The 26,797-nt window shown below is 42.8% G+C and overlaps 1 protein-coding gene across 1 annotated transcript; it reads right to left on the bottom strand.

Moving 5' to 3' along the window:
• Positions 1 to 45: 45 nt before the first annotated feature.
• Positions 46 to 26,677, bottom strand: HECA (hdc homolog, cell cycle regulator). The gene is made up of 4 exons (XM_081000025.1): positions 26,030 to 26,677; positions 11,015 to 12,055; positions 6,733 to 6,887; positions 46 to 5,676 (listed from the first exon to the last, which is right to left on the bottom strand). The coding sequence occupies exons 1-4, from the start codon at positions 26,259 to 26,261 to the stop codon at positions 5,512 to 5,514; spliced, it is 1,593 nt and encodes a 530-aa protein (XP_080856151.1). The 5' UTR covers positions 26,262 to 26,677; the 3' UTR covers positions 46 to 5,511.
• Positions 26,678 to 26,797: the final 120 nt, after the last annotated feature.

The following is a 26,797-nucleotide window of genomic DNA, read 5'->3' as shown; positions in this document are numbered from 1 at the left end:
GGGCCGAGGTATAATGACACCACAATAATCATGAACACAATTCACTGCAATTTATTCTTTTATTACAGATAAATCACAACCAAAAAACTTAACACCACACAAAAATGGCATCATAACCAATTATTTTAAATTTCATCAACATTCATTTGCTATGTACATATTCTTTCCTCTGCAAAAGTGCAATCCAAAACTGTTTTTTTTTTCCCCTTTTGGAAAAAAAGGCTTTTTTGACAAACGTAGCGGGGCTTGCTTTGTAACCTCACAACTTTGTCCTTGAATACCTCGTACAATAAAATCAGAGAGAAATGAACATAAACTTGCAACATGTCTTCCCATCAACAGAACACACTGACAGAATCACATGTTGCCTCAAACCTTGCTCTCAGAAATCCACCCATTTCATGTGTTAGTTATTAACAGACAAAAGCCACAATCTGACACTGTCTTAGGTACACTTAATGGATTAGCAGGGCCTTGTTTGATTGTTGCCACAGAATCATACTAGATGAAGTCAAGCTCTACACTTTAGGGCTCTACTGGTGCTAAACATCTTAGGACTGCATATAGATTTGCTGCGCTTTTCCCTCATACCATTTTAAATGTACTTTTACAACAGGGATGGGGGCACCTGTTGCCCAACTCAAATTCCCATTAGTCCCAGTTTTGGCAGTGATCAGAAATCATGGCAGTGATCAGAGACTCCAATAATATCTGATTCCCAATGCCTTTTTTATAGCAATAGTAGGAACAAAACTTAGTTTATATCTGCAAGTGCCAAAAAAACCCAAACCCACCCATTTTCAACGTGTTAAGAGGTGTGTGATATACGAAGCTTTCTGTCATGTTTCTGACATAGCTTTATCAATGTGAGTGCCTCAGTAAATAAAAGCATCCTGATATTTTGGGGAGAAACTATATGGGCATGGAATTTAGGGGTCTGTTTTCTCACTAAAACAAATAATGGATGAAAAATAAAGACTTTCCAGATGCAATATAACCCAGGAGTTCCCAGAGAGGATCTTCGCTGTTCCCTTGCCATGAAACTGTCTTACCCCACAAGGCAGCTTGGCCACAGAGCATGAGAATCGTAGCAGAAGATTCACAGTAACTCTCAGCTTCTGAAGAAAGGATTGCTTACCAGGTACAGAACCGTGTGCATCTTCCTTGCAGGCTTCTTTTGCCAAATTAGTGCTGCTTCCTATGTGAGGCTGGCCAGGCCAAAATAGAGCAGGTAAGGAGCCACTGCTTACCTGGCAGGCATTCCTCCCATCAGGATGTGTGAGCAGAGTGGCATGAGGAAGCAGCTGAGAAGTGATGCCATCATGCCTTGCACTCTGGCTGTAACCTGGAGAGCAGTGCAGGCATCTTCTGCAAACCACCAAGTTGGCCATCCCTGCCTGGAAGTATTACATTAAGCAACAGAACAAGAGGAGCCAGGCCCATATTAACTCAAGGAAAATTGCCTTAAAATATAGAATTTCATGGCTAAGCTGGTTTCAAAACAAAAATACTCTGATCGTACTAAAATACAGTGGACAATTGTGAATGCTGTTAATATAAAACTGCTTGCACCTTTTATATGCAACATGTTACTCACATTTGTTGCACATAAAGCCACTGATACTTTTTGCTGGCAAAATTTAATATCCTTTTTCGCACAGCCCTCTTGGTTTAGCTCCTAACCTTTCATCTGATTAACACTGTATCCTTGCAATTTAAATCCTGCAAATACTGTTTTTTTAGATGGTGACACACGCAGTTATGCAGTGGTATCTTAGAAGACACTGAAATTCCATCCTTGAGGGTCTCAAGTGCCACTTTCCAGTGCGCACGGGAAGATGCATTTGAACAGGGTCTGTTACGTTTTCGTCAGTGCAATCGAAGTGTCCGTAAGAAAGTCACCGGTTTAAAACAACAAGGAGTTAAAAACCTTACCAAGCCTTGGGCTAGACCCATAAATTTTGACTCCTCCTTAAAAGGCAAATTAAATCTCGTAGCCTATGAGCTGCTTTACCACTTTCCGGTCTGGAACATTAAAACTTAGCCTGAATCTCCCTTGTCATGGTCATCTGTAGTTTCAGATACCAAGTCCTACCACTCTTGTGCCACCATTACCTTAAACTCTAGGAATCAGCAACTTGAGAGTACAATCTGGCTCCCCATGGAGTGCCACTTGGCAATATAGGTGCGTGGAAGGCTTAGAAGCTATGGCAACAGGGCCTCCTGGCAGTTCCTGTTGAGGAAGCAAGGGAAGTGGAGGTCTGGCACACCCTCTGTCCCCTCCTCACAATGGCCGTTCTGTGAAGCTACTTACTGAGCACAGCCTTCTGTGTACAAACTGCAGAACAGTGAGGCTGTTTTCAGAGGTGTGGGCTTAAGCATGCATATAAAACATGCACATTAAGTGTGAGCTCAGGGCCTCTGTAAGCCGAACACAGATTTCTTGAGGGCAACCTAATCAAAAATGCAAATTTGGAAGGAGCTTCAGGCCTCAAATAGTGAGGCATACAATGACAGAACTGCCACCATTCTTCCCTTCGGATGCAGAACGGTCAGTCAGTGCCACATGATTTGAAATCCATGCAAAATGCCTAGCTGTATGCAGTATACAAACTGGAAGATAAAATCTGAAAATGCTTATATCCAGTTCAGCTGAAAACAAACAAAAGCTTAATTGCAGCTGACCCACCTTGATTGCAGTTGTTCTGACCTCTTGATTAACAAAGAAAAATATATATGAAAGTGAGTATTTTGGGAAGTGAGAATTCTAAGTAGCATTATTTTGATCCAAAGACTACATCAGCTGTTCAAGCAGTCAGAGCTGTTGCAAGGACTGGACATTTTAATATTAAGCAGAAGCCTTAGTTTACGAGGCAGCGTACTGTGTGTTATATATCCGCTTTATTAGGTTTTTGCATTCTTTTGGGACTGTGTGACTCATTTTAAATCCATACTTGCCTTAAGTACAATGGAGGAGTCACATCTTTGCAAACTATATTTTGCCAAGCTACACAGTGTCTATTATGCAGTAGGGGGTTTGGGCTGATTAGATCCACTTACGGTAAATTTCATGGAGCCTAAGTGTGTATTCTCATGCACTGAGGTTGTGCCAATGACTTAGGATCAACCTTATATTGATGAACTGTGATTTGCTCTTCCCATGTCATTTTCTGCACCTAAAAACAGCTCAGGGGGTAGATCTGATCAGAGCTGCAGTGTACAAGGGGGATGGCTAACCCCACTCCATCCAAATAAAACACCCAGGCAACAATGTAGTGGCCTATGTGCTCCACCGGCTACAAAGACATTTCTGCTAATTTACAGAAAGTAATTTAAGCTACTTCTCTTAGGAAATTATTTTATGAAGAATAGTCCCATAAAGTTTTCAAGCAGATCATCCATTTTCAATATCTGTTCCAAAAAACAAAATACTCCAGACAATCAGAATTTAAAAGATAACATATTCCCTCCTTTAAAAACCAAACATCTTGCACAAAATCATAAGGAGCCTATGATAAGAATTAAAATACAAACATCATGTGAAATTTTTGTTCATAAATCTCACTGGTTTTGATTCTGAATCTACTGGGAATGCAAAAATCAATCAGTTCATTAATTTCACTTTGGATTCCTCAACCCAATGCTAAATTACAGGTTTTACAAGTTAAGTAAAAATGCCATTTCAAAATAGGTATCCAAAAGTAGAAGTCAACTGGTTTAAAATAAGGTAGCATCTACCTTCATATTTTAGCACCACCTAGATCATGGCCAGGGTAAACAAACAAGCAGAAAGAAAGAAAGAAAGAAAGAAAGAAAGAAAGAAAGAAAGAAAGAAAGAAAGAAAGAAAGATGGAATTTAATTCCATGCACCCAAGGGGTCTTCAGGGCACTACTACATGACAAAGTGCTGCAGTTTGTTATATGGCACAAAGACCTATTAAAACAGAAGCCCATTCTGTGATCCAAAGATGCTCTTCGGAACCTTTAGCCTGCCATTCCAAGGCATCTCAGCTGATTCCACAATTCCCATTTACACATGAGCCTACACATAATCTTAGGGCATGCTTACACCAATTCTAGTTATTTTTTAAAATGGGATGTTTGGACAAACCCTGTACCACTGGTGCATACCAGCTTGGCTCGAGTGAAGGGTTATGTTCTTTAAAATGTAGTATTTCATTTAGTTTATCTACCCTACAGGAAAATTCAGGCATCCGACTGGACCACTTTAAGCAACACAATCCATTTGGTTTGTACCTCATTTCCTACATTTGTGCAGTAAGAGACAAAAGGGTCAAACCAACCGATGCACGGAACCTCTTAATAACAGGTTTTGCACTGAGCTCAATAATCCTTCTGAGAACCGCAAGAATTTTTTTTTAATGCTTTCAAAGAAGCTGAACTAATGCAACTAATTAAGATCTCAGTGTTTGTTTTGGTAGAAGCAACTTCCCTGACTACTAGAATTACAATGTTAGCGGAAACAGTATGATCTGTCAGTGAGAGTAGCTCCGATTATCAAATATATACTCCAGGAAGACACTATGCAAAAATAAGGGGGGTTGTTTTTTTGTTTTAAACAGTGCATTTTCTGACATAGCATTACATTCATTTGTCAACGTTTTAAGTTCACCTCATCAGACAGAACCTCAAAGTATATGAGCTAGCACTACTTATACTATCAAGACAAGATCTTGCTCCCAGGGATGACGGTGGCAAATTCAGCAGGGAACAACAACGTGGGAGTTTCTCTTGCAAAAGAGGCAAACACTGGGATCTCATCCAGCCTGACCACCAACCTCAACCAGACATAGCAAATGCACAGAGTGGATCTAAGGGTAAGATGTGAGGCTTTGTGGTTTAAACCATGGAGAGATTATGCCAACTTGAGACCCTTCAGAATGCCTCTTTCTCTTCTCAGCGGCCCACACATCATACTGGGATGTGGAGTGTATTTGAGTGCATGGGGCCAGGGCAGAAATAACGACAAAGAGCTCCTTAGCTAGGAGGTCCTATCACTCTGTTCCATAGATAATATTCCATCCATCTGTAAGGACAGTCATAGGATTTTCCATCCACTTCTTTGAGCCATTTATGAAGATCCTCCCCCTTCCCTCCAAATCTACACATACAACAAGAAAAGAAATCTATTTGGAACCAGTCGCTGGTTTCCGTAACTTCTCTCCATGTCTTGAAGTTACTCTGCCCTAATTAGAAGAGAGTGGTGTTCCCCCCCCCCTCTGCTTAGATGAGCACAGAGAGCGAGAGACAATCTGTTGCCCCATCCCTTGCCTTCAACTGAGATCATGGCAAGAGGACCACGGTTTTGATGACACATATCTACATTAGGAACACATGTACACAATCACACAAAGCTGCTGCACTTTCTTTCAGTTAGAAAAAAAAAAAATAAGCCCCCTCCCCTCCCCCTCACAGAACAGATCTTATAAAAGATATGTAAAATAAAGGAACAATACTCATAAAATAGCTATTACTATGGCAAAGCTTTTGTCAATAAGCCTCCAGAACTTTAAACGACGAAAATGGCTTCACAAAATGGTAGTCCAAGTTTCCGCAGTGTGGGCACTGCTGAACATTGCTGTATTCAGAGAAATACTGCATTCCAATACGTACATCTATAACAGGTTTCCCACAGTGTTTACAGTTCAGTCGAGCCTGGAAGAGGGTGTGGGGAGGCAGGGAGACAAAACAAGAGATGTCTCAAAAATCATTTACTCGCATACAATTCAGCCAGGAACTTGATACAGATTCTCACTTAATTCTTTGCACTCGGGCAGACATGTGTGCCCCAGTAAGTGTGAATAGCATATATGTTTGGAGTCAGGCAGGCATGTGTTTCTTTTAAGACTTAAAACAGAGGGTTACTGTTTATAACTGTTTTGCCTACTTGTGCAACAGAGAAGTAAAGACATATTTGATTAAAAAACAACAGAGGGTGGTATCAAAAGTTGCCATTGCACTTGTGCAACAGACTTCTGCTTGCACAACAGAAGTTCCTCCTCCTTTCCTCTCCCCTGCAGCTCCCAGCACACCCTCAAACTCTACTCCAGGGGGTTGGGGGGACCCTCCGGGGCAGGTTTGGGGAGGGGTGCAGGGATAAGAGAGGAAAAATAAGTTCTGTTGTGCAAGCAGAAATCTGTGCATGCAGTGCTGCATGCAGCCCAGAAACACCGAAAGAGAAACTGTGTCAGGATTTGTTTTGCGGGGTTTTTCCAACAAGCTTTCTACATATGCCTACCTTTCGTACTTGAAAGGCTGTGCATCTATTTTGTTTTCAGGTACATGTGCCGAAATACAAAGAAATAAAGTAAGAATCAGTCCTGAGTAGGGAGGGATTGGAAGTGCCTTTTTATGTATTCTGTCTTAGTCTCTGACCTTCTTGTTACCAAGATAATAAATCTATGGGCCCTTTTCAAGCATTCAGCTGTATAAAAAGGAACAAGGCAGGAAGGAGGGACCACTGATGCAACAGACTCTGCCTCTCCCTCATCAGAAGGCTTTCAGGAAACCCCCATGCATAACATATATATAGTGGTTCCTTGCATCTTTTCTAATTATTGCCGCCCTCCCCTCTCCCCCACCCCCGATGCATTTTATCTAGATAAATTGAATGGAAATCTCAACTGTCTTACTTTACCGATCAGAAATCTAACTCTTCTTCTTTTCTGCCTAGTTAGAGATAAGATAGAAACTGTAATTCTGTATACTAACCTGACAACAGGGAGACGCTGCTAGAATATCATACGTGTACATGGTTCCCAGTTGATGCCAGCTTCCATCCCACCGGGACTTGCACTTTATGCAGATAATTTTGTGAACTCCTTCTAAACAGTCTACACAAACAGCATAGAGGTGCATGAGCCTTCCTGTAAAGAGGAAAACAAAGATTTGGTACTCTGAAAGACATTTTTGGTAAGAAAATGCATTCTGAAAACATTAGGTATGTTCCTGGGTACAATAAACGAAAAAGGGCAAGTTCCAGTTTCCAGACATTTCCAGCTACCACTCCCCAAGTACTTTGGAACTGCAATAGCAAAGTATTTCATCCATCCATGGTTAGTTTGGCCATTTTATAGTGGCAGATCTTAGGAAATTTTTGAGAGAGACAGAGAAAGATCCCATGTTTTACTTGTAAGAGACGTACACTGTGTGTGTAGAAATGAGAATGTGGTAGCACCCTGAACACTAGAATGTACTATCATTTATTTTTTGCTGTTTTTAATATTGTATTGTGGATTTTATACCTTTGTGATCACCTCCCTGAAGCTCATTTTTGTGCCGTATATAATATCTAAAAAAATATAATGCAAAACTGCCCTTTTTAACTGTGTATGTTATACAACAGGTATGTTTCACAACAGGTTTACCAAATTTTAGGCCTGTGCTCTGGAAGTACCTTAATAATTTCTGGAAATTGTACCTAGATGCATGTGTCTACTTAGATGTATCTACTGAGGTACTGCAATAATTATATACATATAAAATTACTGAGAAATACCCAGCTTTTGGCACATATAAAGGAACCCCTCCGTGCTCCCATTTGGCATGTTAAATAACGGGCACATGAAATCTCACACGCTACTTTTCCAAAAATATATGAATAAATTGAAATGTTATTCTCACATCCCACTTTTTATTCTAGAATATTAACGACAGCCACTGAAGTTAACAAGGGAAATATAGTATCTTTGGCTATGGAGGGGGAGGGAGAGAGACACCGCTTCAAGAGGTTGAGAATTGTTAAAGTGTAGATGGGAGAGAAACTAGGTGGTATAGTAATAAAACTTTGCAAGATTATAAATGGCCGGTAAAGGCAGAGAGAGAAATGATTTTCTGTTTTGAAACAGTGGAGTTCATCCTGTAAAGAAGGCAGGAAGTTAACATAATCAACAGTAACTTGCAGAATAGGTGGAATTCATCATTGTGTACCATGGTGGCTATTAGCATACGAGAAGGTTAAAAGTATATTGTAGAGTTTTAAAAGTGACCAGTCATGGTAGCCCACAGAGGAATTGATATAGCCAGGCAGGTTTACCTCGGATACCAGCAGCTCTAGACTAGAAACGGGGAATAGACGTGCCTCTGAAGTAGCCTCCAATTCCATGATGGTTGGCCGCTGGCCACTGGCCACTGGCCATGCTGGCTGGGGCTAACAGGATCCAACCGTAACTGGCAGGCCACAGATGCCTCAGCCCTACTCTAAACAAACGGGGGATGTCTACCCTGAGCTTGTCCTCACTCTGAGCTTCCTAAGGCCCTCTGGTTGGACCTGCTGAAGACAGGATGCTTGCCTAAATGTAGCTTTGCCATGATTTAGCATGGCTATTCTGATCTGATTATGCAATATATACGTTGAGAAATTCCATGACTGGCATAATTTGATAGGTCAGTTGCCTTTCTGTCTTACAAAAATTTCAGCAAGTGAAGAAAATAACAGTGCGGATTTGGGAGAAGAGGGAGGGGACGTTGCATTGCAAAAGTGGAACGCCTTCTGTGAACAAAATGATTTCCTTGGCTAAAACCCATTGAGTGCATTCAAAGCTTGAAACCTACATATAAGCCTTTTACACAGTGGACTATAAACTATTCAAAGAGTAGCTCACACTCTGACTGTTAGTAAGCAACAGTCTTAAAACACTGGCCAGAAGGTACCAGTGAAGTAAAAAAAAAAAAAAGAGATTTTTCAAAATATTCTCACAAACTGGGCTTTGTAGGATTGTAGTTCTCAACCTGCCTGTTCCTCTACAGCCAATCCCACCAGCAGCAGCCACTTCCTTGCTATTAATCGGCAATTCTTCACTTCACCACTACCACTGTGGATTGTTCAGCAGAGGTTACTCTCTAAAAACAGTAATGCGAATGTTCACATCTAAACATTTAATATTAGAATATTAATTTCTGATTACTATTTAAACGTTTAAAAAATACAAGCACTGAAGTTGTCTAAAATTAACTCTGCAGAAAATAAGTTTAGCATTTATGCTACACAATTAAATCATGTAGATCAACAGCACTAAGAACCAACAAGTGAGCATGGTGTAGTACAGGCTTCCTCAACCTCGGCCCTCCAGATGTTTTGGGACTACAACTCCCATGATCCCTAGCTAGCAGGACCAGTGGTCAGGGATGATGGGAATTGTAGTCTCAAAACATCTGGAGGGCCGAGATTGAGGAAGTCGGGTATAGTAGTTAGCATGTATGCCAGACTATGATCTAAGAGACCAGAGTCTGAATTCCCACTCAAGCATCAAATGCATTGCATGACCTTTGACCTTTCTTCACACATCGATCCAAACCATAGTTGTACATGGACATGATGCACCCTCCCCTTGTTCTCCTCCTCCCGCATGGCCAGGAAAAGGACTTCTGTGGAGATTAGCTTCCCTTTGAAAGAAGAGCAGCTCCTTTTGTAGTACAAACCAGGAATCCTGACTTACAATAAACTTTAGTAAGTTTCAAAACAAGCCAAGTTCAATCCATGGGTTATGAAGCTGGCTTTTTTAGCTAACCAAACTTTTAAAACTAATTATGTTCATCACCTTGAGCCCCTTGAAGAACAAAATCACGGAAGAGAGATGTAATTTCCTCTAAGCTGCTATTATTATTATTATTATTATTATTATTATTATTATTATTTAGCTGCCATGAACATCTGCCAAGTTAGGTTAGTATGAATTAATAAAATAAAGGTCTTACATAGATGTCCTGGTTGGGCAGAACAGAAAATCACATAAGCCCTTAGAGAAGTATTCAGGAAACGCAAAAAGTATCCCACTGACCAAAAAGTATGCCATTTCTCCATACCACAAAGTCACTGCTTTAACTCAGTTCCAGGAAATAAAAGAAGAGCTCAGACCACAAGAAATGAATCAATCTGTACATGGGCTGGGTGCGTAAATATAGAGAGGATTCAAATGTGAAAGCAGGAAAGTGGTGCAGTGTCTATACAACTCTACCCAATTCAGAATACCCAGGTTACTCAAACCCTATCTTCCTTCTGGAGGCTGTCAATGCCCCACCACTCTGGCCACTCCAGATTGGTCCAATTCACAAACTATTTTGCAATCCTCTAAACCAGGAGTGGGAGCATGCTGCAAGAGTAATCCTTGTAAGCATATTTCATGACATATGAAGTGGGTGAACTATGGTTAACACGCAACTTCAAACTATGATCTGAAGTAGTTTTCAAACTCTGGTTTGAACACTGCCCAATGTAGATACAGGGAACCAGAGTCACAAAGAACTAAAAACCACAACCTCTACCTTCCTCCTCTCTATAAACACGTAGTTGGAATATTCTCTAAACTTTCATATATCCATCACGGCATACCACTTCATTCTTCTTCTCCTGTCCCTAACCATGTCATTTTTCACTTCTTTTGCAGGGACATTCCACCCCACCCCCATCAACTCTTCTACCCATATCACTTCATCCCTGGCAGAGATCGACATGTTTGTGAGAGTAAATAAAAGTCTGTAATTGAGGGCTGAGGCCTAACAGTAGGCAGAGAAAGAGCAAAGCAACCCATATTCCTTTCACATATTAGCCCGACTCAGGTGTTAAGAGAAATTGGAGAATATGGCACATGAAAAGGCCACTGTGACAACACTAGATCCGCTTTCTTTCCACCCCTGTAATCCCTGTTGTCCTCAACTGTATGAAGCAGAGGAGCCTCTCATGGAGACAACCCATGTGATGTTGAATCTTGAAGCCCCTCTCTGTAACAAGGACTTTCACAAGTAGAAGCAGCTTGCTCACTTCAGACTTGTAACTAGCATGGACTGATGGAGATAGAGATGGATCTAACATCTTCATCCCCGTGTTCCCACTCCTGTGTTAATATTCTTCCATTTCTCTAACACCTGAACAAGTATAGAGCTTCTCTGCAGTTAAACACAGTTCCATGGTAAGGTATATTTCTGCCAGAAAACGCAGCACAGTAAATGAGATATAAATTGCAAAGTTTTCATTAAGAAATGAAGCAACCCATACCTTGAAGGTGACAGGGAACATCATATTCAATTTCATCATGTCTTGATGGGCTAAGAAACAAGGTTCCATCCACCAAAGGAAACTGTTCAAATACTGGCAATGCCCTGTGGCATAATGCACAGTTGACAACATTTCGATGACTGGCACTGAGCGCTGCAAGAATGAATTTCCGTAGATCTTCTCCTTGACCAACCTGGGCATCATCTTCCATCCGAACATGGAAAGTGTTCAATTTATGCCGGGGGATGTGAGCAAGAAGTTCTGATAGGTCAAGCCTCCTCAAAAACTGGACAGGGGCATCAAAATGTCCCGACCTGTGTGCTTGTAGCCCAGATGCCCCATAATCGAAGTGGGCATTCCGGAACATGCCGCTATTGGCCATGTTCTTCCTGTGAGGTTCTAGATGAATGGCGTTCTTCAGAAATTCTCCTAAGTATCGTGAAGAGCGAGGCCCACTGAAATGTGTGGGGGCAAGGACAGAGTAGCCGGCGGGAGGGGACTGGCCTGGAGAACCACAGGGAGAACGGACTGGGTAGCTACTGCTAGCAGTGCCTTTCTCTTGAGAGTTCTGCCGATCCATCGAATGCCGCCGCTGGATATCGTGGTTTAAACCTTTCTGCGGTTTGTTGACAGGTCTGCACTTCTTAACATCTTCCGAGGACTCCGAGGTTGACCTCCCAGTGCTCTTTTCGGACACAGACTTCTTCTTCTTCTCGTCTTGCATCCGTTTTACTTGGTACCAATCGGTGTCTTTCTTTAAGTGGCCTTGTCCACACCGGCAAGAGCAAAAACGAAAGGCGAGGTCATATCCCTTCTTGGTCCACATGTTTTGTCGACACTGCTTCTCATTCCAACTCCTTGCTCTCCCGATGCAATTGAACTGGGCCAGAATGCTGCTCTCCCATTCATAAAAACACTGAAGATGCATCCAAGTGCTGTAGGGACAATGTTCATTGTTGCATACCACTTTCTGGTAGTCGTCTTTTTCGAGGTCAACAGGCCGTCCAAAGCTACATATCAGTGGGGTAGCACAAGCAGCTTCTGCAGGCCAAAGAACAGATAAATGTATCAATTGTATTGTATGCAATCAGTATCTGCCACTGTTATTCAAAGGGTTCAAGAACAAGTTATCCTGAGACAATCCAGGGCTTCTGGTACACAAATGAAGCTGCATGAACACACTGGTACTATTCTACAAACTGAGGAATGTGTAATGGAGGCATCATCCATATCGTTTCAAGGAAGGGAGATAGCAAGCCACTTAACATATTTTTCTGTGTATAAGACAATGCTTTTTGCTTAAAAAAAAAGAAGGCAAAAATTGGGTGTCGTCTTAGACACAGATAGTGAATGCAGAGAGGGTGTGTGTGATTAATGGCTGCAGCAAGCAGGCGATCGGCAGCAGCAATTGGGTGAGTGATTGGTGGATGCGGCAAGACCTGCTGGCAATTGGCTTTGGCTGTGGCAATTGGGCAGGCGATTGGCAGCTATGGCAAAGGTGGGCAAACAATTGGCGGCTGCGGCTAGGTGTACGATCGGCAGTGGCTGTGGCATGCATTCAACAGTGGGGGGCAGGCGGGTGAGCAATTGGCGGAAGTGACCTCCCCCACCCCCCAAAAAAGCTAAACAACTTAATTTCTTAATTTTGGGTTTAAAAAAATAGGGGTCATCTTATACATGGGGGCGTCTTATACATGGAAAAATACAGTATGTTTTGCTCTCCACAGTGACTAAGTGAAAATTCCTCCAGAAGACACCAGGAATGTCTTGTTTAAGATACCAGGTTCAACAATAATTTATTTTACTTAGGGTGTTTATACAACCCACTCCATAACAAAATTCTCAATGTGACTCACAACGTTAAGTAACATTATCAATTGCAACACCATGTTCATTGAATTAGTAACAAAATAATTTAACAAGTTCTATGTTCCATTGCTGCCTAAACATAATGCATCCTTTATAAAAGGACCCACAGCTCATTATTTCCAGATCGGCCTTCATCCTAAATGTTTTTATTTTAGAGCCCAAAATTAATCAGAAACAAAATGAAATTCTGATTGCTATCTTCTCCAAACTGTGCATGTCATAAAGAACTTATTCAATCAAGCCATATAGGTTAAATCCACCTTTTAAAAAATTGTGCCTACGACTAAGCAAAGACAAGCCCAAGAGGGAGAAGATGTTTTCAAGCTCTACAATACTAAAAGCTTGTGCATTCCAATGTCTGAATTTCCCATGGCCTTTAATACACTTGATGAACTTCAACCAGCTGTTCTAATAAAACACAGATTTCCAACAGTAAAAGTCTTTACAATTTCACTTTCAGAAATTAGACCTCCTGGTGTGAAGAAAATTGTACCTTAGGAAGACTAAGAGGTATGAGGAAATAATTTGAGTTAAATATCTTGCATAAAAACATAAGGTGGCTAGCTAAGGTTCTACCAATTCTTCCAGACCGAGACCATAAAATCCATTAGCACCCAAGTAAAAGAAGTGCTCAGAGAGGAAACACCCCTTTTTATACAGTTCTCGAAACTAGTGAACCATTGCAAAGTTGGCAATTAAAGAAATCCAAATCAATTAAATTTGCATGTGGCTCAAACCTAGTTTTGCATAGGTGCCCCAGAAGATATATTCTTTCCTATGCGAGATAAAAAGAGGAAATGCCTCTTCTAAGATTATCCCTACAACTTGCAATTTTAGAAGCATTTGTTTACAAAAAAGGGGTTTTTTAATTTAAAAAAACCAGCATTTCCTGATTAGTTACATACTATAAGTTAAATTAAATGGCTCAAACTTTCAAGTCATTTAAAGCGATCCATTTGATATAATTAATTAATTAATCTCAGACCTACTAGGAAGGCACAGCAGATCATATACAGTGGTACCTCGGGTTACATACGCTTCAGGTTACATACGCTTCAGGTTACAGACTCCACTAACCCAGAAATATTACCTCGGGTTAAGAACTTTGCTTCAGGATAAGAACAGAAATCATGCTCCGGCGGCATGGCAGCAGCAGGAGGCCACATTAGCTAAAGTGGTGCTTCAGGTTAAGAACAGTTTCAGGTTAAGAACGGACCTCCAGAACGAGGTACCACTGTATTATTTAGTAAACTTTTTACAAATGCATTTCTATACATGTTACATTTAGTTCAATGGAACTCCCAGGTTGAGTATGTATACTATTCAATAAAGACTAGTCACACCCACTTTTGCACCATGGGCCTTGGCACACTAACCATGGGTTAATGCGGAACGCATCCCAGAAAAGGTTAGCTACCCCTAATGGACTACTAACATGAGTTTGACCAAACTGCAGGAGGCAGGAGTGCCTGGCGTACTTTGGTCCATGGGGTCACAAAGAGTCAGACACGACTAAACAACTAAACAACAACAACAAACCCCTAATGGATCAGACTGCCGTGTTCTGAACCCCGTAAGCTGTCCTCATCTCAACTTGAAACAAAAGCAAGTAACTACATTTGCTCACATTCATTCTTTACTCACATTCCTTTTTGCCTCTCCTGTTCCTCTTCTCTCACAGTTTGTTTTCTATGCATCTGTGACTGAGAGATACGTATGTGTAATTTGTGATAGAGAGTCGGGAGAGATTTGTGGTGTTTATGTTGGATGGAAACAGAGCAAGTTAAAGAATACAGTGGTACCTCAGGTTAAGAACTTAATTCGTTCTGGAGGTCCGTTCTTAACTTGAAACTCTTCTTAACCTGAGGTACCACTTTAGCTTATGCGGCCTCCCACTGCCACCACGCTGCTGCTGCGCGATTTCTGTTCTCATCCTGAAGCAAAGTTCTTAACCCGAGGTACTATTTCTGGGTTAGCGGAGTCTGTAACCTGAAGCACCTGTAACCCGAGGCACCACTGTACATCTATTTAGGACAATATATATACTGGGGAGAGAATATCAAACCGAAGAATAAAGCAGGGGGGGGAGGAAATAATAATGGGCCACCTTTGGAAAACTAAGCTTCATAATGAAAAATGAAAATGTCTCCTCAGATCTGAAAGCTATGCACACATTCATTACGTGTATATTACCCCTAGTGTGTTATGGAGCAGAGAACTGGACCATGACACAAAGAAACATGAAAAGGTTAAGAGCAATGAAACATGCCCTGGAATGAGCAATGTTAGGCACATCATTAAAATAAAGAAAAACTAATAATTGGACCCAACAAAGATAAAAAGTTACAGAGCAAGTGGGAAAGACTGCAAAGTTGAAACGGTCACATGCAGGGCATGCGGCAAGAGAAAGCTCAGGTTGATGGAGCAAAAGCAGTGCTGGTGTGGAAACCCTACAATATTAACAGACCATGGGGACAGAAATATATGTGATAGATGGACTACTAAAACTAACAGCAGGGTTTGTGTGGATGCAGCAAGCAAACAACAGAGAGAACTGGAAACAACTTGAAGAGGTGTATACCCAAATATACAGGTGAGATGCTGTAGAAGATGTTTGATGGAGGGAAGGATATATATTTTTTCTGTGTGCATGTGAAACAAAGGGGTGTAGTCTAATGCAGTCAGATGTAGTTGGGCAGAGAGGTAGTGTGTTTGTTTGAGAGAGAGAGGAAGAGGAGGTTTATGTGCATGGGTGGTGCGTGTGAGAGAGGAAGACATGTACCTGAGGAAATAGAGACATATTTGTGTGGTTGTGTGTATCTGAAATTGCTTGGTGTGAGAGACAGACATATACACAGAGAGATGCATGTGTGACTGCATGTGCATGCAAGAGTGTGGGGTGTGGCTGCCTCGTACATTTTCCCTGGTGCAGGGAAGGCTGCTTTTGCTACTCGACAACAGAATCATTGTGTGTGCAAAATCAGTATCCTTTCATCTCCACAATCGGGACCAGCAGGACACAGCTGACTTCCCATGGAGTCCCTATGAAGTAGGGCTGGGGGGAGCAGTGATTGTACTGTAATCTCACTAATTTATTCCTATGCCACCCCCACCACCCCCATGGTTTTAATAAAATATTGTCTATTAAGGTGTTGAACACTGTTATTTTATTATGTGTATTTTTAAAAAAAATATTTTATTTTTAATCGTTCATAACAAATTCAGTAGAAAAGGGAAGAAGGGGCTCAGAAGAGGGATGGAAGAGGCGTTTTAAATTTTATCAAGATACGAGTAGTCCTAAGGTACAAAATACATGCAACATCAAAATTACATATGCAAATTTTTGTTGAAAAATTCTATTTCAAAAAGAAGCCACATTAGCAACTGGCCACTCCAGAATCTGTTAAAACCACTGAAAACTGCCTAGCATGCAAATAAACATAAGCCATGAACTATGAAATCTGATTAAAACATGAAGCCAAATAAGTTTAAAATGCTTACTAGTGTAGAACTCCCAGCTGCCAGATTCATGTTTAAATCAAGACCTCAGTCACTATGCACTATGCACTATGAACTAGGAGTTCACCTCCTAGGTAAACAATTTTAGCCTGCCTAGGACCACATTTAAACTGTTCTTCGGTGATATTTTAAAAAGTATTCACTTTAAACGATTTCTCACTCCAGATTCAGCACCAAACCCAAGTACATGTGCTGTTCAGAAAAAAATCAACACCGAGGCAAAAAAAAAGGTAAAGGTAAATGATCCCTGGATGGTTAAGTCCAATGTGACTATGGGGTTGCGGCACTCATCTCACTTTCAGGCTGGGGAAACTGGCATTTGTCTGCAGACAGCTTTCCGGGTCATGTGGCCAGCATGACTAAACTGCTTCTGGCACAATGGGACACCATGACGGAAACCAGAGTGCACAGAAACACCGTTTACCTTCCCACCGCAGCGGTACCTATTTATCTACTTGCAGTGGTGTGCTTTCGAACTGCTAGATTGGCAGGAGCTGGGACAGAGCAATGGGAGCTCACCCCATCGCAGGGATTTGAACCGCCGACCTTCTGATCGGTAAGCCAAGAGACTCAGTGGTTTACCTTTACCTCACCAACATCACATTCTAAATTGTATAGACCGCTAGGGGGTCTATAATCCCCATTTATCATACCTGGTGGCAAAGGGACTATGACATAATTTGCCTGTAAGAAGGGAAACAGATTCAGATAAGTCATGTTTCTTGCATCTATGCATATTATTAACACTCCTCAGTATGAGGGTACACTTCCTTCTAGTGTGTGGAATGGTGGGAGACTCTGTTCAAGACTATGTTTTGGACATTAACCACTGGGAACACAATAAGGTCATAGTTTCTTTACACATAGCCCTGACATCTGATCTACTTAAAAAACTGCCAAGTACTGGGGTGGAATGGGGCCAGAAAACTACACAGAGATGTGTTCTTACAAAATTATGAAGAAAGCCTAATATGTATCTGTAGCATCCTGTAAGAAAGGTGAATAGAGATTGATTTTACATGTCAACTATGCAGTAGCAATACAAGAGGCTAGATGATGATGTAAGTCAAGCAATCTTCTTACAAGAGTTATTCCAAAAAGATTTGTAGATAATATGAAGTGATATTCAACAGAAAAAATAGCTTTAGATTGGCATATATGTTGGAAGCAATTTTGTAACATGGAATTCAGAAAACATGCAGCTCCCTGAAGACAAGAAAGCAGTGAGCTCTGGAATTTAACATTACACTATTCTTGTCTTGAACTCCTGCTTCCCAAATCTATCTCAGAACTTCCAAAATAGGTGATCTGAAGATTGAAGTAAATATTCTAAGAATTTTCTTTACCACCTTTGTTCATAAAAAACCAAGTCTTACACAAAGCAACACTCCACATACCTGAATGATCAGATATAGCTTGCAAAAAGGTAGCAGTTGCCCATCTAGCATAAGGGGAGGGAGATTATTAGACAGTATAAAAAGTGTGTGTGTTCGAGTGTGCAGGTAAGAACATTGCTGTTTTCACTTCACTTGGTGAAGTGAAATATGTTAGATATTTTAAACTGTTGTCATCTGCCCTTTGTGGTGTTAGGTTTATACTGTATGACTCAATAAATTAGACTTAGTCGAAACTGCCATCTTCCCAAAGAATGCTGCTGTTCCCAAACCACAGCAGCTGCCTGATCAGATTCTTGCTTATCTCTTACCACCAGCTACTGCTTCTAAAGTAGTTTGTAATCGTTCAAAGATAAGTAATAGAATTGTGCCCAAATGTCTTGCTAAAATTTTAATCAGAATGTTAAAAAAGCACACCACATTTGGGCAGTTTTTTCAGGAATTGTGTCAAAAGGACAGCAGAAATATTAGTTCTGTGATCCATGATTGTGACCTGAATAGGAAGCCTTGCCTCTCTGTAAATGGACTTGATCTGCTCTTAGTGCAGTAAGCAGCCAAGTCTGAATGGATGCACAGGATTGTAGCATCATCACATCCAGTGATCTGATTAGGTGGGATCACATGAGGAGAGTGAAAGGGGGGTAGCTACTGAGGCAGCAAAAGGCTGATAAACTGCAAATACCGACCCAGTCATGGAGGCTAAAGGTAAAAACGATAGATTTTCAGGGTCTTCCAAATCACTACTTTTGAGATTAGAAATGAGAAACATTCAGCTCAGCTTTTATAACCACAACAGTAATTACATCTTTGTACAACAGCTATGAGGTGAAATATAGTACGTACACGAGCTCTTAAAAGAGACATAGTAAAAGGAGCAGCTAAGTACAGGCCTAATTAGGTAACACATACCGTATATTACAACTTGCAACAGTGGAGCTTTTAGTAACTATAAAGTGACAAGCAAGTTTTTAAATGTTGCATTAGCCAAATCCCCTTCAATCAGATCACTCAAAAAACTCAAAACAGGTTAGTGCTTGCACAGGAGCTCTAAAAGCAATCAAGCTTCTATAGAAAGAAGGATGAATGCAAATGTATTCCATTTACAACGGTAAAAAGAAAACAGTTCTAAATGGGGTATATTCAGGTTAAACCAAGTACTGCTGTCAATGACAAGTATTTGGTTCACCCACGTGCCTCTCTCATTTTTCAGGTAGAAATCAAACCCTCTCTTCTCCAGGCCAGGGGTAGGGAACCTTTTTTGATCCTGAAGGTCAGATTCTATTGTCGCCATCAATCCAAGAGAAGGAGGCCAGTGATGGGTGGGGTCCAAAAGTTGGTTGGGACCAAAGTTTGCCACACAGATGAACCATAGGCAGACACTCGCACATCTGCACACACCCTCACACACCCCATCAGCAAAATCTCCAAATGGGCAATGCAGTTGAGGAGGGTTAATCTATTACTATTATTATTATTATTATTATTATTATTATTACATTTATATCCAGCCTTTCCTCCAAAGAGCTCAAGATATACACTTTCCCCCTTTACATTTTATCAACAAAAAAGTCCCACTGCCAAGAATGGAACAGATCCCAATTTCCAGCTTTTGATTTGGACCCAGCACTTCTTAGATGCCCACACAAGCTTTGCTACTAGCGCTGCTTTATCTCTGATCTTCAACTCAGATCCACATTAACTTCCTGCTGCCCTCTCCTCTAAGATAGTGACCCAATGATAGCTGTATCTTGAGCAGGAAATGGTTCCAAGTCTTTCCACCTTGCAAACAGGCAAGCATGTGCACTTATACACACGCACCCATAATTAACCCATACTGCTTCTTAGCATCCCAGCCAGAGCATGAACTGCAACAGGGAATTTTGGTGCATCCTTAGCACGTTCCTTACTGCCCATATATTGAGAGAGAAGGATTAAAAGCTGCATGAGCTTCTTCTCTCTAAGTGACAAGGTACAGTGGATGGATTCAACAAGCCGGCATATACTCAACTCAAACACCACCTCAGCTTGAACCTTCTCATGTATGAACAAGCAAACCATGATTTAGAATTGCTCTGTGCTTTCATTTTCTGCTGCTGGCTCACCACTCAACTTTGAAAGTTCATTTCCATCCCCATAGTACAACAGCCTCTGGAGGCAATTCTGGGAAGTACTGTATAACGAATACAACATTTTTTCAGTCACTTACAGGAACGGAACAAAAGATACTGTTTCATACATCGCAGAAATCAGCCCACGTATGGCCCTATGTCTAAGCAATCACGGCCAACCCTCCATGGCTGCCCAGCTGTTAATCATATGACATCATATGACATCAGGGGGCTCCAATCCCAAGCAAACCAAAGCAGCTTGCATTCAGCACCCAATTTAACAGTACCAAAGGCAAACCACGCTTGCTAAGGAACAATCAAGAGTGAGAGCCCCACACTTGCAGAGGGACAATCAGGAGCCTTCACTCCGAATTGAAGCAGCAATAGGCAACCTTTCGTCTGTTGATGGCTGCCTTTCTTCAGGAGTAGTATGTTGGGGACCACATGCTGCGGGCAGGACGAAAGCCAGCAGTGGGTGAACCAGAACCAAAAGTGAATCAGGTCACCCCATCTCTTTCTACTCCTTAAAGCCCAGCAGGCTGCTGAGGAAGCAACCAGGAGATCTGATCTGAGTGCTTGTAGAAGACTTTTGAAATTGGGTCAAAGGCTGCATGTTTTCCACCCTTGCTCAAAAGCAGAAAAACAGTAACAATAATTAAGTCAGAGAACTGTAAGATAGCACTGAATGGCATTTCAGGACAACCTTGAATGCAGCCTATATAAGGCAAACCTTGCAGGTCTGGGGTTGTTTTGTTGACTAGCTGAACAAACAAACCGTACTTGTCAGGGATTTGTAACATTTTGCAATGCTGATTAATATCAGCTCAAAATGGCAGCTTCTGTACAACTATGAAGAAATAAAGCAAGTCTCTGCTAGCATTCATTCCAAATTGGTCTAAGACATTGGTCCAACACACTGGTAGAGCCCTCTCATGTGCCTATACCACCCCTGAAAAACATCAAAACCTCCATTCATGTGGAAATCAAGGTGGCATGCTACCTTTATACATACAGAAGCTTATAAAGTGATGTGGGGTGTTTTCAAACACCCAGTACCTGAATACTGAGCTGGTAGAAAGCCTTGAGAAGACAGTATTACGTGCTAAAAGTTGCGTGTTTGAATTAGCTCTCAGCCAGTAGAATAGGTGTAAGAACAAATCGTAATTTCATAACAAAAGGAGTCCAACTACTCTACAATTTCACGTTTCTTTTAGTAGGGGCTACTTAAGGGCTTTTTTAAAAAAGGCAAGGGCTGCAACTGAGTGATGGAGCATCTGCTTTGCAGGCAGAAGGTCCCAGATTCAGTTCTCGGCCTCTCCAGGTAGGGCTTGGAAAGATCCCTGTCCAAAATTCTAGACAGCCACTGCCAGTTAATGAAGAGAACATTGAAGCTTGATGGATCACTGGTCTGACTTAGTATAAGGCAGTTGCGTATATACCTAGGTATGATATATATGGCAGGACATGGGCTATGTGACCCTCTAGATAAGGATTCCTCAACTTTGCCCTCCAGATGTTTTTGGCCTACAACTCCCATGATCCCTAGCTAGCAGGACCAGTGGTCAGGGATGATGGGAATTGTAGCCTCAACACATCTGGAAGACCGAGGCTGAGGAAGCCTGCTCTAGATATAGTCAGACACCAACTCCCATCAACCCCAGCCAGCATAACCAGTGAGAAAGGGTGATGGAAGTTGTAGTCCAGGAACATCTGGACTTCCTCATCCCTCACATACGGACAATCCATAAAGTCATTATTTTTTAAAAAAAGAAATCTACCCAACATGTATATTTTAAAAGGAGATTCAACTCCAGTCGAGAGGGTTTTAGCAAAAGAAGTTGACAACACAATATACTTCTACAGCAGCCATGAACATTTCATGAAGATCTAAAAGCTTAAGACAACAGCAGTGACAGGTTATAGAAAACGGGTTGTGCAGAAGTATGAGATGCTGGTTGCATTTGTATGTAACAATGAACCAGAGGTGACTATCTTTTTTTGGCTCGAGGGTCAACACTCCAAGTGTGATATGCCAGCCGTGGCCATGGCCAAAGCAGCCCAAACACTCAATCACGCTTGTTCATACATATACACACATACACACACAGTCACTCATGTACACACACATGTGCATGCACGTCCTCATGACACACACAAACACTAAGGCAGGCAGGCCTGTTGTTCCTCCCCATTAGTTTAACCTCTCCTCCCAGCTTACTGTTGCATTAGGAAGAAAGCCCTCCATTTACTCTTTCCTTCTTCTTTTCCCTCTGGTGCAACATCATTGCAAGATATTACAGCTCAGTAAACAGAAAAGAGAGCCAATTTTTGGAGGGGGTAGCAGGTCACCGGCCAGATATTATCCATGGGCTTGCCACCCCTGTGAAAAACCAAGAATCTTGGCTTTTAAAAACCTTACTGGACTTGAGTTGCAGGCTAATGCAAGCAGCACAATTGCTCCCACTTCCCTTCTTTTGAATGAGTGGGTAAACAAACCAGGAAGGGTATAATTTAGTGTTACATCCAAACCTGGGATCCAAGTTTGTTTCTCCCTAACAAGCTGGGGGGGGGGGGGGGACCAGCCTTGCACCAAGGTTTGTTGTTGGCTTACAAATCTTGGGTTGTTAATGGAAAACAAACCATGATTCTTTTTCCTGAAAGAGGAAAGTGGGAGCATAGACTGCATATTAAGTATGGTTTATTAAGCCAAGGTTCTTGATTTATCATTATGTACAAACATGTACCTTCCCTTTTATAACTTAACAAGTTAATGGCTCATAAAACAGGGACTAAAGCTCATTGCAAACCTATTCTAAACAGCAATCTTTTGTTAAGTGTAATACAGTATAGTACACATTACAATTAAGCCTGCAGTAGTGTATAGTAACTTTGGCTTGGTTTGTTGCTGAGAAGACCACTAAGGCAAATGCAGGGCTAGTTCACACAGTATGCTCACCACTTGATGGTGGTAAACAATCGTTATAATGTGCACGTGTGAATGACCTATCAGTGATCACACACAACAGGTAGAACTTCCATATAATCCAAGACACCATGATTTCTCTTTTAAATAGCATCAGTGAACACATTCATTTGTGAGTTACCAAGTGTTCTGTACTCCACTGATATGCATGTCTGGATTCCCCCATAGTCTCATTAATCTTAGCAGATCTGAATACCCACAAGTGCTTTAACAATGCAAAAAATATTCAAGGTGAGTGAGCATGATGTAGCGAGGAATACAATGCCAGGCAGAGGTTAGCAGTTTCTTTGACCTCAGGACTCAGCTTAAAATATATCAGGGCCTGAAGGGTTCCAGACAATTTGCATTCACCTGCTTCTAATCTTCTATCAGATACTTATTTTCATACTGCACTGTACACTTAACTCTGAAATTCTTACCTGCAAATTTGAGCCAGTTGTTGAAAAACTTAATAGGAGATTTTTCTACACCATGATAGGAGAAATCTGCACACATGTTTTTATTTACTTTTTTATAGGAGTCCAAACCACAATCTATTTTTTAAAACACTGTAACTTTAGGAAATGCTTTCTGATTCATGGTGTGGGGGTGTGTGTGTGTGTGTGTGTGTGTGTGTGTTTCTGTTTGCTCTTTCTTGAAACTTTCTGTGCCATTTAAACATTTCAAATTTATCTAAGCCACTACAACAGACAGCAAGCCTTGTAGAATCTGCACACTGGAATTGTCAGGAACCCAATAGCATACAGCAAGCATCACACCAGTGTTTTGATGACTACCAGGGAGCCTCTGGGCCATGTCCCAATATAATTTTGCTACAAAAACTGTAAGAAAATAAATCAGAAAAGAAATCCTATTAACATGAGAGCTAATACTATTGTAGGATATAGATGCTCCACAACCAACTAAGTACTGTTTGAAAAACAAATGGATTTGTGCACCAAGTAGTGCAATAGATAGGGGGTGGAGGATGGGGGAAAAGACCACAGTATCCCCCTAATTTTTAGAAGTGTACAAGTTGCAAAGGGAGCAAATCCCACTCCTGCTCCTCTCATGCTCGCCCACTCACCCACTCTCTCTACACACTCTTTTCGAAACATGCCAGCTTGAGGAAGAGGAGCCAAAGTCTGGGAACATATCCTTATTGAGATGCAAAAATAGCCATCCTTACACACATGCACTATCAAACCTCATCCAAATCTGTCCTATATTTAGCACAAACTATCGGATTGCTATATTTCATCACTAGCAGGCATTGTGCCAAAAGCTACTCCTGGTGACTGCAAATTTTCTGATTTTGTTTTGCTGGAAAGGGCACTAATAATAACTGGAGACAGCAGTTATTGTGCACATCACTGTAGTAGGCAGGAGAAGCAAAGCACAAATTCTTCCTATTTCCTTCAAACTCCTAGAGATCTATTCAACACTGGTCCAGCTCAGAGAAGACCCACTGAAATGCAGTTAATTATGTCCATTGATTTCAGTGGCTCTACTCTAAATAAAACCAGCGTTGAATACCAACCCTATTCTTAATGTTTAAAGCATGCAAATAACCATGTCTAGGTGCAGAAGTTTTACATCGCTAATTTCCAAACTTTTATTCATGGGTCCAATAGTTCTGTTTCTATTTACACACACCCTTGGACCAAAGCAATCCAAGCACCCACCAGTACCTTTCCAAAGAAGAAAATTCACCTACAAAATAGGCATCCCATTCCACTCAAACCTGAAGGACTCACAATGCAATATTATTATGGGCACAACCATTCCCACCCCCCTCCACCCAGGACCTACAGGGAAGGGTCAGGGAGAAGAGAAAGCAATAGCTCCTGTTCATTACAGATGGTGGTAGGTAAGTATAGAGAGATCAATGGCACAGTGGCAGCTGGGCCACACATCAGTCCTGCTGCATATATAGGAGTTATTTAATCAATCTCTTGTTCCCAGCAATTCAAACCATGGTACAATGATGTCAGCTGGCCAAAAAGACTCAGCAACCTGGCTAAAGCTTCAGGATCAACACCAATTGCTCAGAATCGAGGGCATGTTCAAAGTGGTCAGCTAGGTATGCACATTTGATAATCATGGACAGGATCTTTATTTATACAAAAATTTCTACGCTGCCCTATTAATACAAATAATTTCTATTTTGCCCTTCTAATGCTTATTCAGCATTCACTGTCTAACCTAGTTACTCGGCACCTAATATATTTAATAAAAGTAAGGGGAGCGCTGCACGGCATGCAGATGAGTGGGGCCTCAGGTAACAGATACTGATGAGTGGGGCCTCAGGTAACAGATACTGATGGGCAGGGACGCCCATAATGAGAGTCAGGATTAAACGTATGGACACGGGACTATCTACCGACCAGTCTTATAAACAAACAGCACCCCAGCATTTGCACATTTCTTTCAACAGAACCAAACGATTCCGGCTGTGTTAAAACAAAGGCCAGCTGCCGAAAACTGCAGGCCTCAGAAGCGGGGTGCGCACGTGTGCAGCATGCTAGTAGATGTTAGGCCACTTCCCCGCATCTCCCGACTTCACACACACACACACACACACACACACACACAGAGCCTTGCACGAGGATGACTCAAATCCATTCACGGTGAGTCCGACACCTCAGGCCCAGCAGTGTCTCAATATGCCACACCGGGCATGGGAGCCGAAAAGGCAGGCCACCCTACTTTCGGTTCCAAGCGTCAATCGCAAGCTTTTGAAAATAAAGAGGGGCGGAAGGTGGCCGAGATAGGGACCCTTGCAATTCAGGGAGGGAGGCAGGGTCTCCCAGTGCACGCTTCGGAGCCATGTGCATTTGCAAGCGTGGCGAGCGCGGGCAGGCAGGCCGCGCACGCACTTGCGGCCGCCCTCGGAGCACGGCCCGCGCTTTCCTTTCGCTCGGCCCCCCCGGTCTTTCTTTCTTTCTTTCTTTTTTAAACATCCTCGGACTGCTGCGCCATCGAAGGCCCGGGCAGCTTCGCAACTACTAGGGCGCCGCCAGTCAGAGTCCGCCCGCCCTGCCCATCCGCAGGAGCAGGAAGGAAGCGAGCGAGATGGTGCGCGCAAGAGGGAGAGCGAGAGAGTGGGAGAAGTTGCGCGGCCGCCCGCGCCGCCCCCCTCTCGGCCTCCCCGGGTGCCTACCGTTCTTGGAGTCTCCCGGCGCCGAGCCCGCGGCCGCCGCCGCTCCTCCCGAGCCTCCGGCGCTGCCCGCGGCCGCCGCCGGCCCGCTGGCTCCCCCCGCCGCCACCACGGCGGCCAGCGCTGCTCCTCCGCCCGCCGCCCCCGCCGCCGCCAGGGCTCCATTTTCCTGCTCGTCCCCGCTGCTGTTGGCGCGCTTGTTCTTCTTGCCCTTGCTACTCTTCTGGTTCGGCATCGCCGAGGGAGGAGGAGGAGGAGGAGGAGCGGGTCGCGGCAGCGGGAAGCCAGAGAAGGCGGAGAAGGCGACGGTGGCGGAGGCGGCTGCTGCTACTGCTGCCTCCTCTCTCGCTGTTGCTGCTGCTGGGCTGCTGGGCTCCGCCACCGACCGCGGCTTATTGCAGCTCCATTGTCAGGCGGAGGAGCAAAGGCGCCCTCCCGCGCGCTCTCCACGGCCCCGCCGCATGCACACCCACCCCAGCCGCCGGGCCGCGGGAAGACGCGCGAGCCAGGGAGCGAGCGGGAAAGGCGTGTCTCGCTTGTTTTGATTCTGCTGCTCCCCCCGCCTGCTCCGCGGCGCTCCTTTCCCCGCCCGCCGCTGCCTCCTCTTTCTCCTCCTCCTCCTGCTTTTCTCTCGCCTGCCAGGCCTTGGTGACAGGGGAAAGCAAAGAGCAAGTGAAAGGGGAGGGAGGGAGGACGGAGGAAGGCGCGGCTCAGAGGCCGGGCTTAGCGGCAGCGGGGAGGCGCTTCGGCTTTCCCCCCTCCTCTCCAAAG

This window comes from Podarcis pityusensis (assembly GCF_964106645.2).
Source record: "Podarcis pityusensis genome assembly, chromosome: 3".
In the NCBI taxonomy this organism is placed as follows: Eukaryota; Metazoa; Chordata; class Lepidosauria; order Squamata; family Lacertidae; genus Podarcis; species Podarcis pityusensis.
The sequence above is the reverse complement of the archived record's forward strand: the minus strand, read 5'-3'. Positions and strand labels throughout refer to the sequence as shown.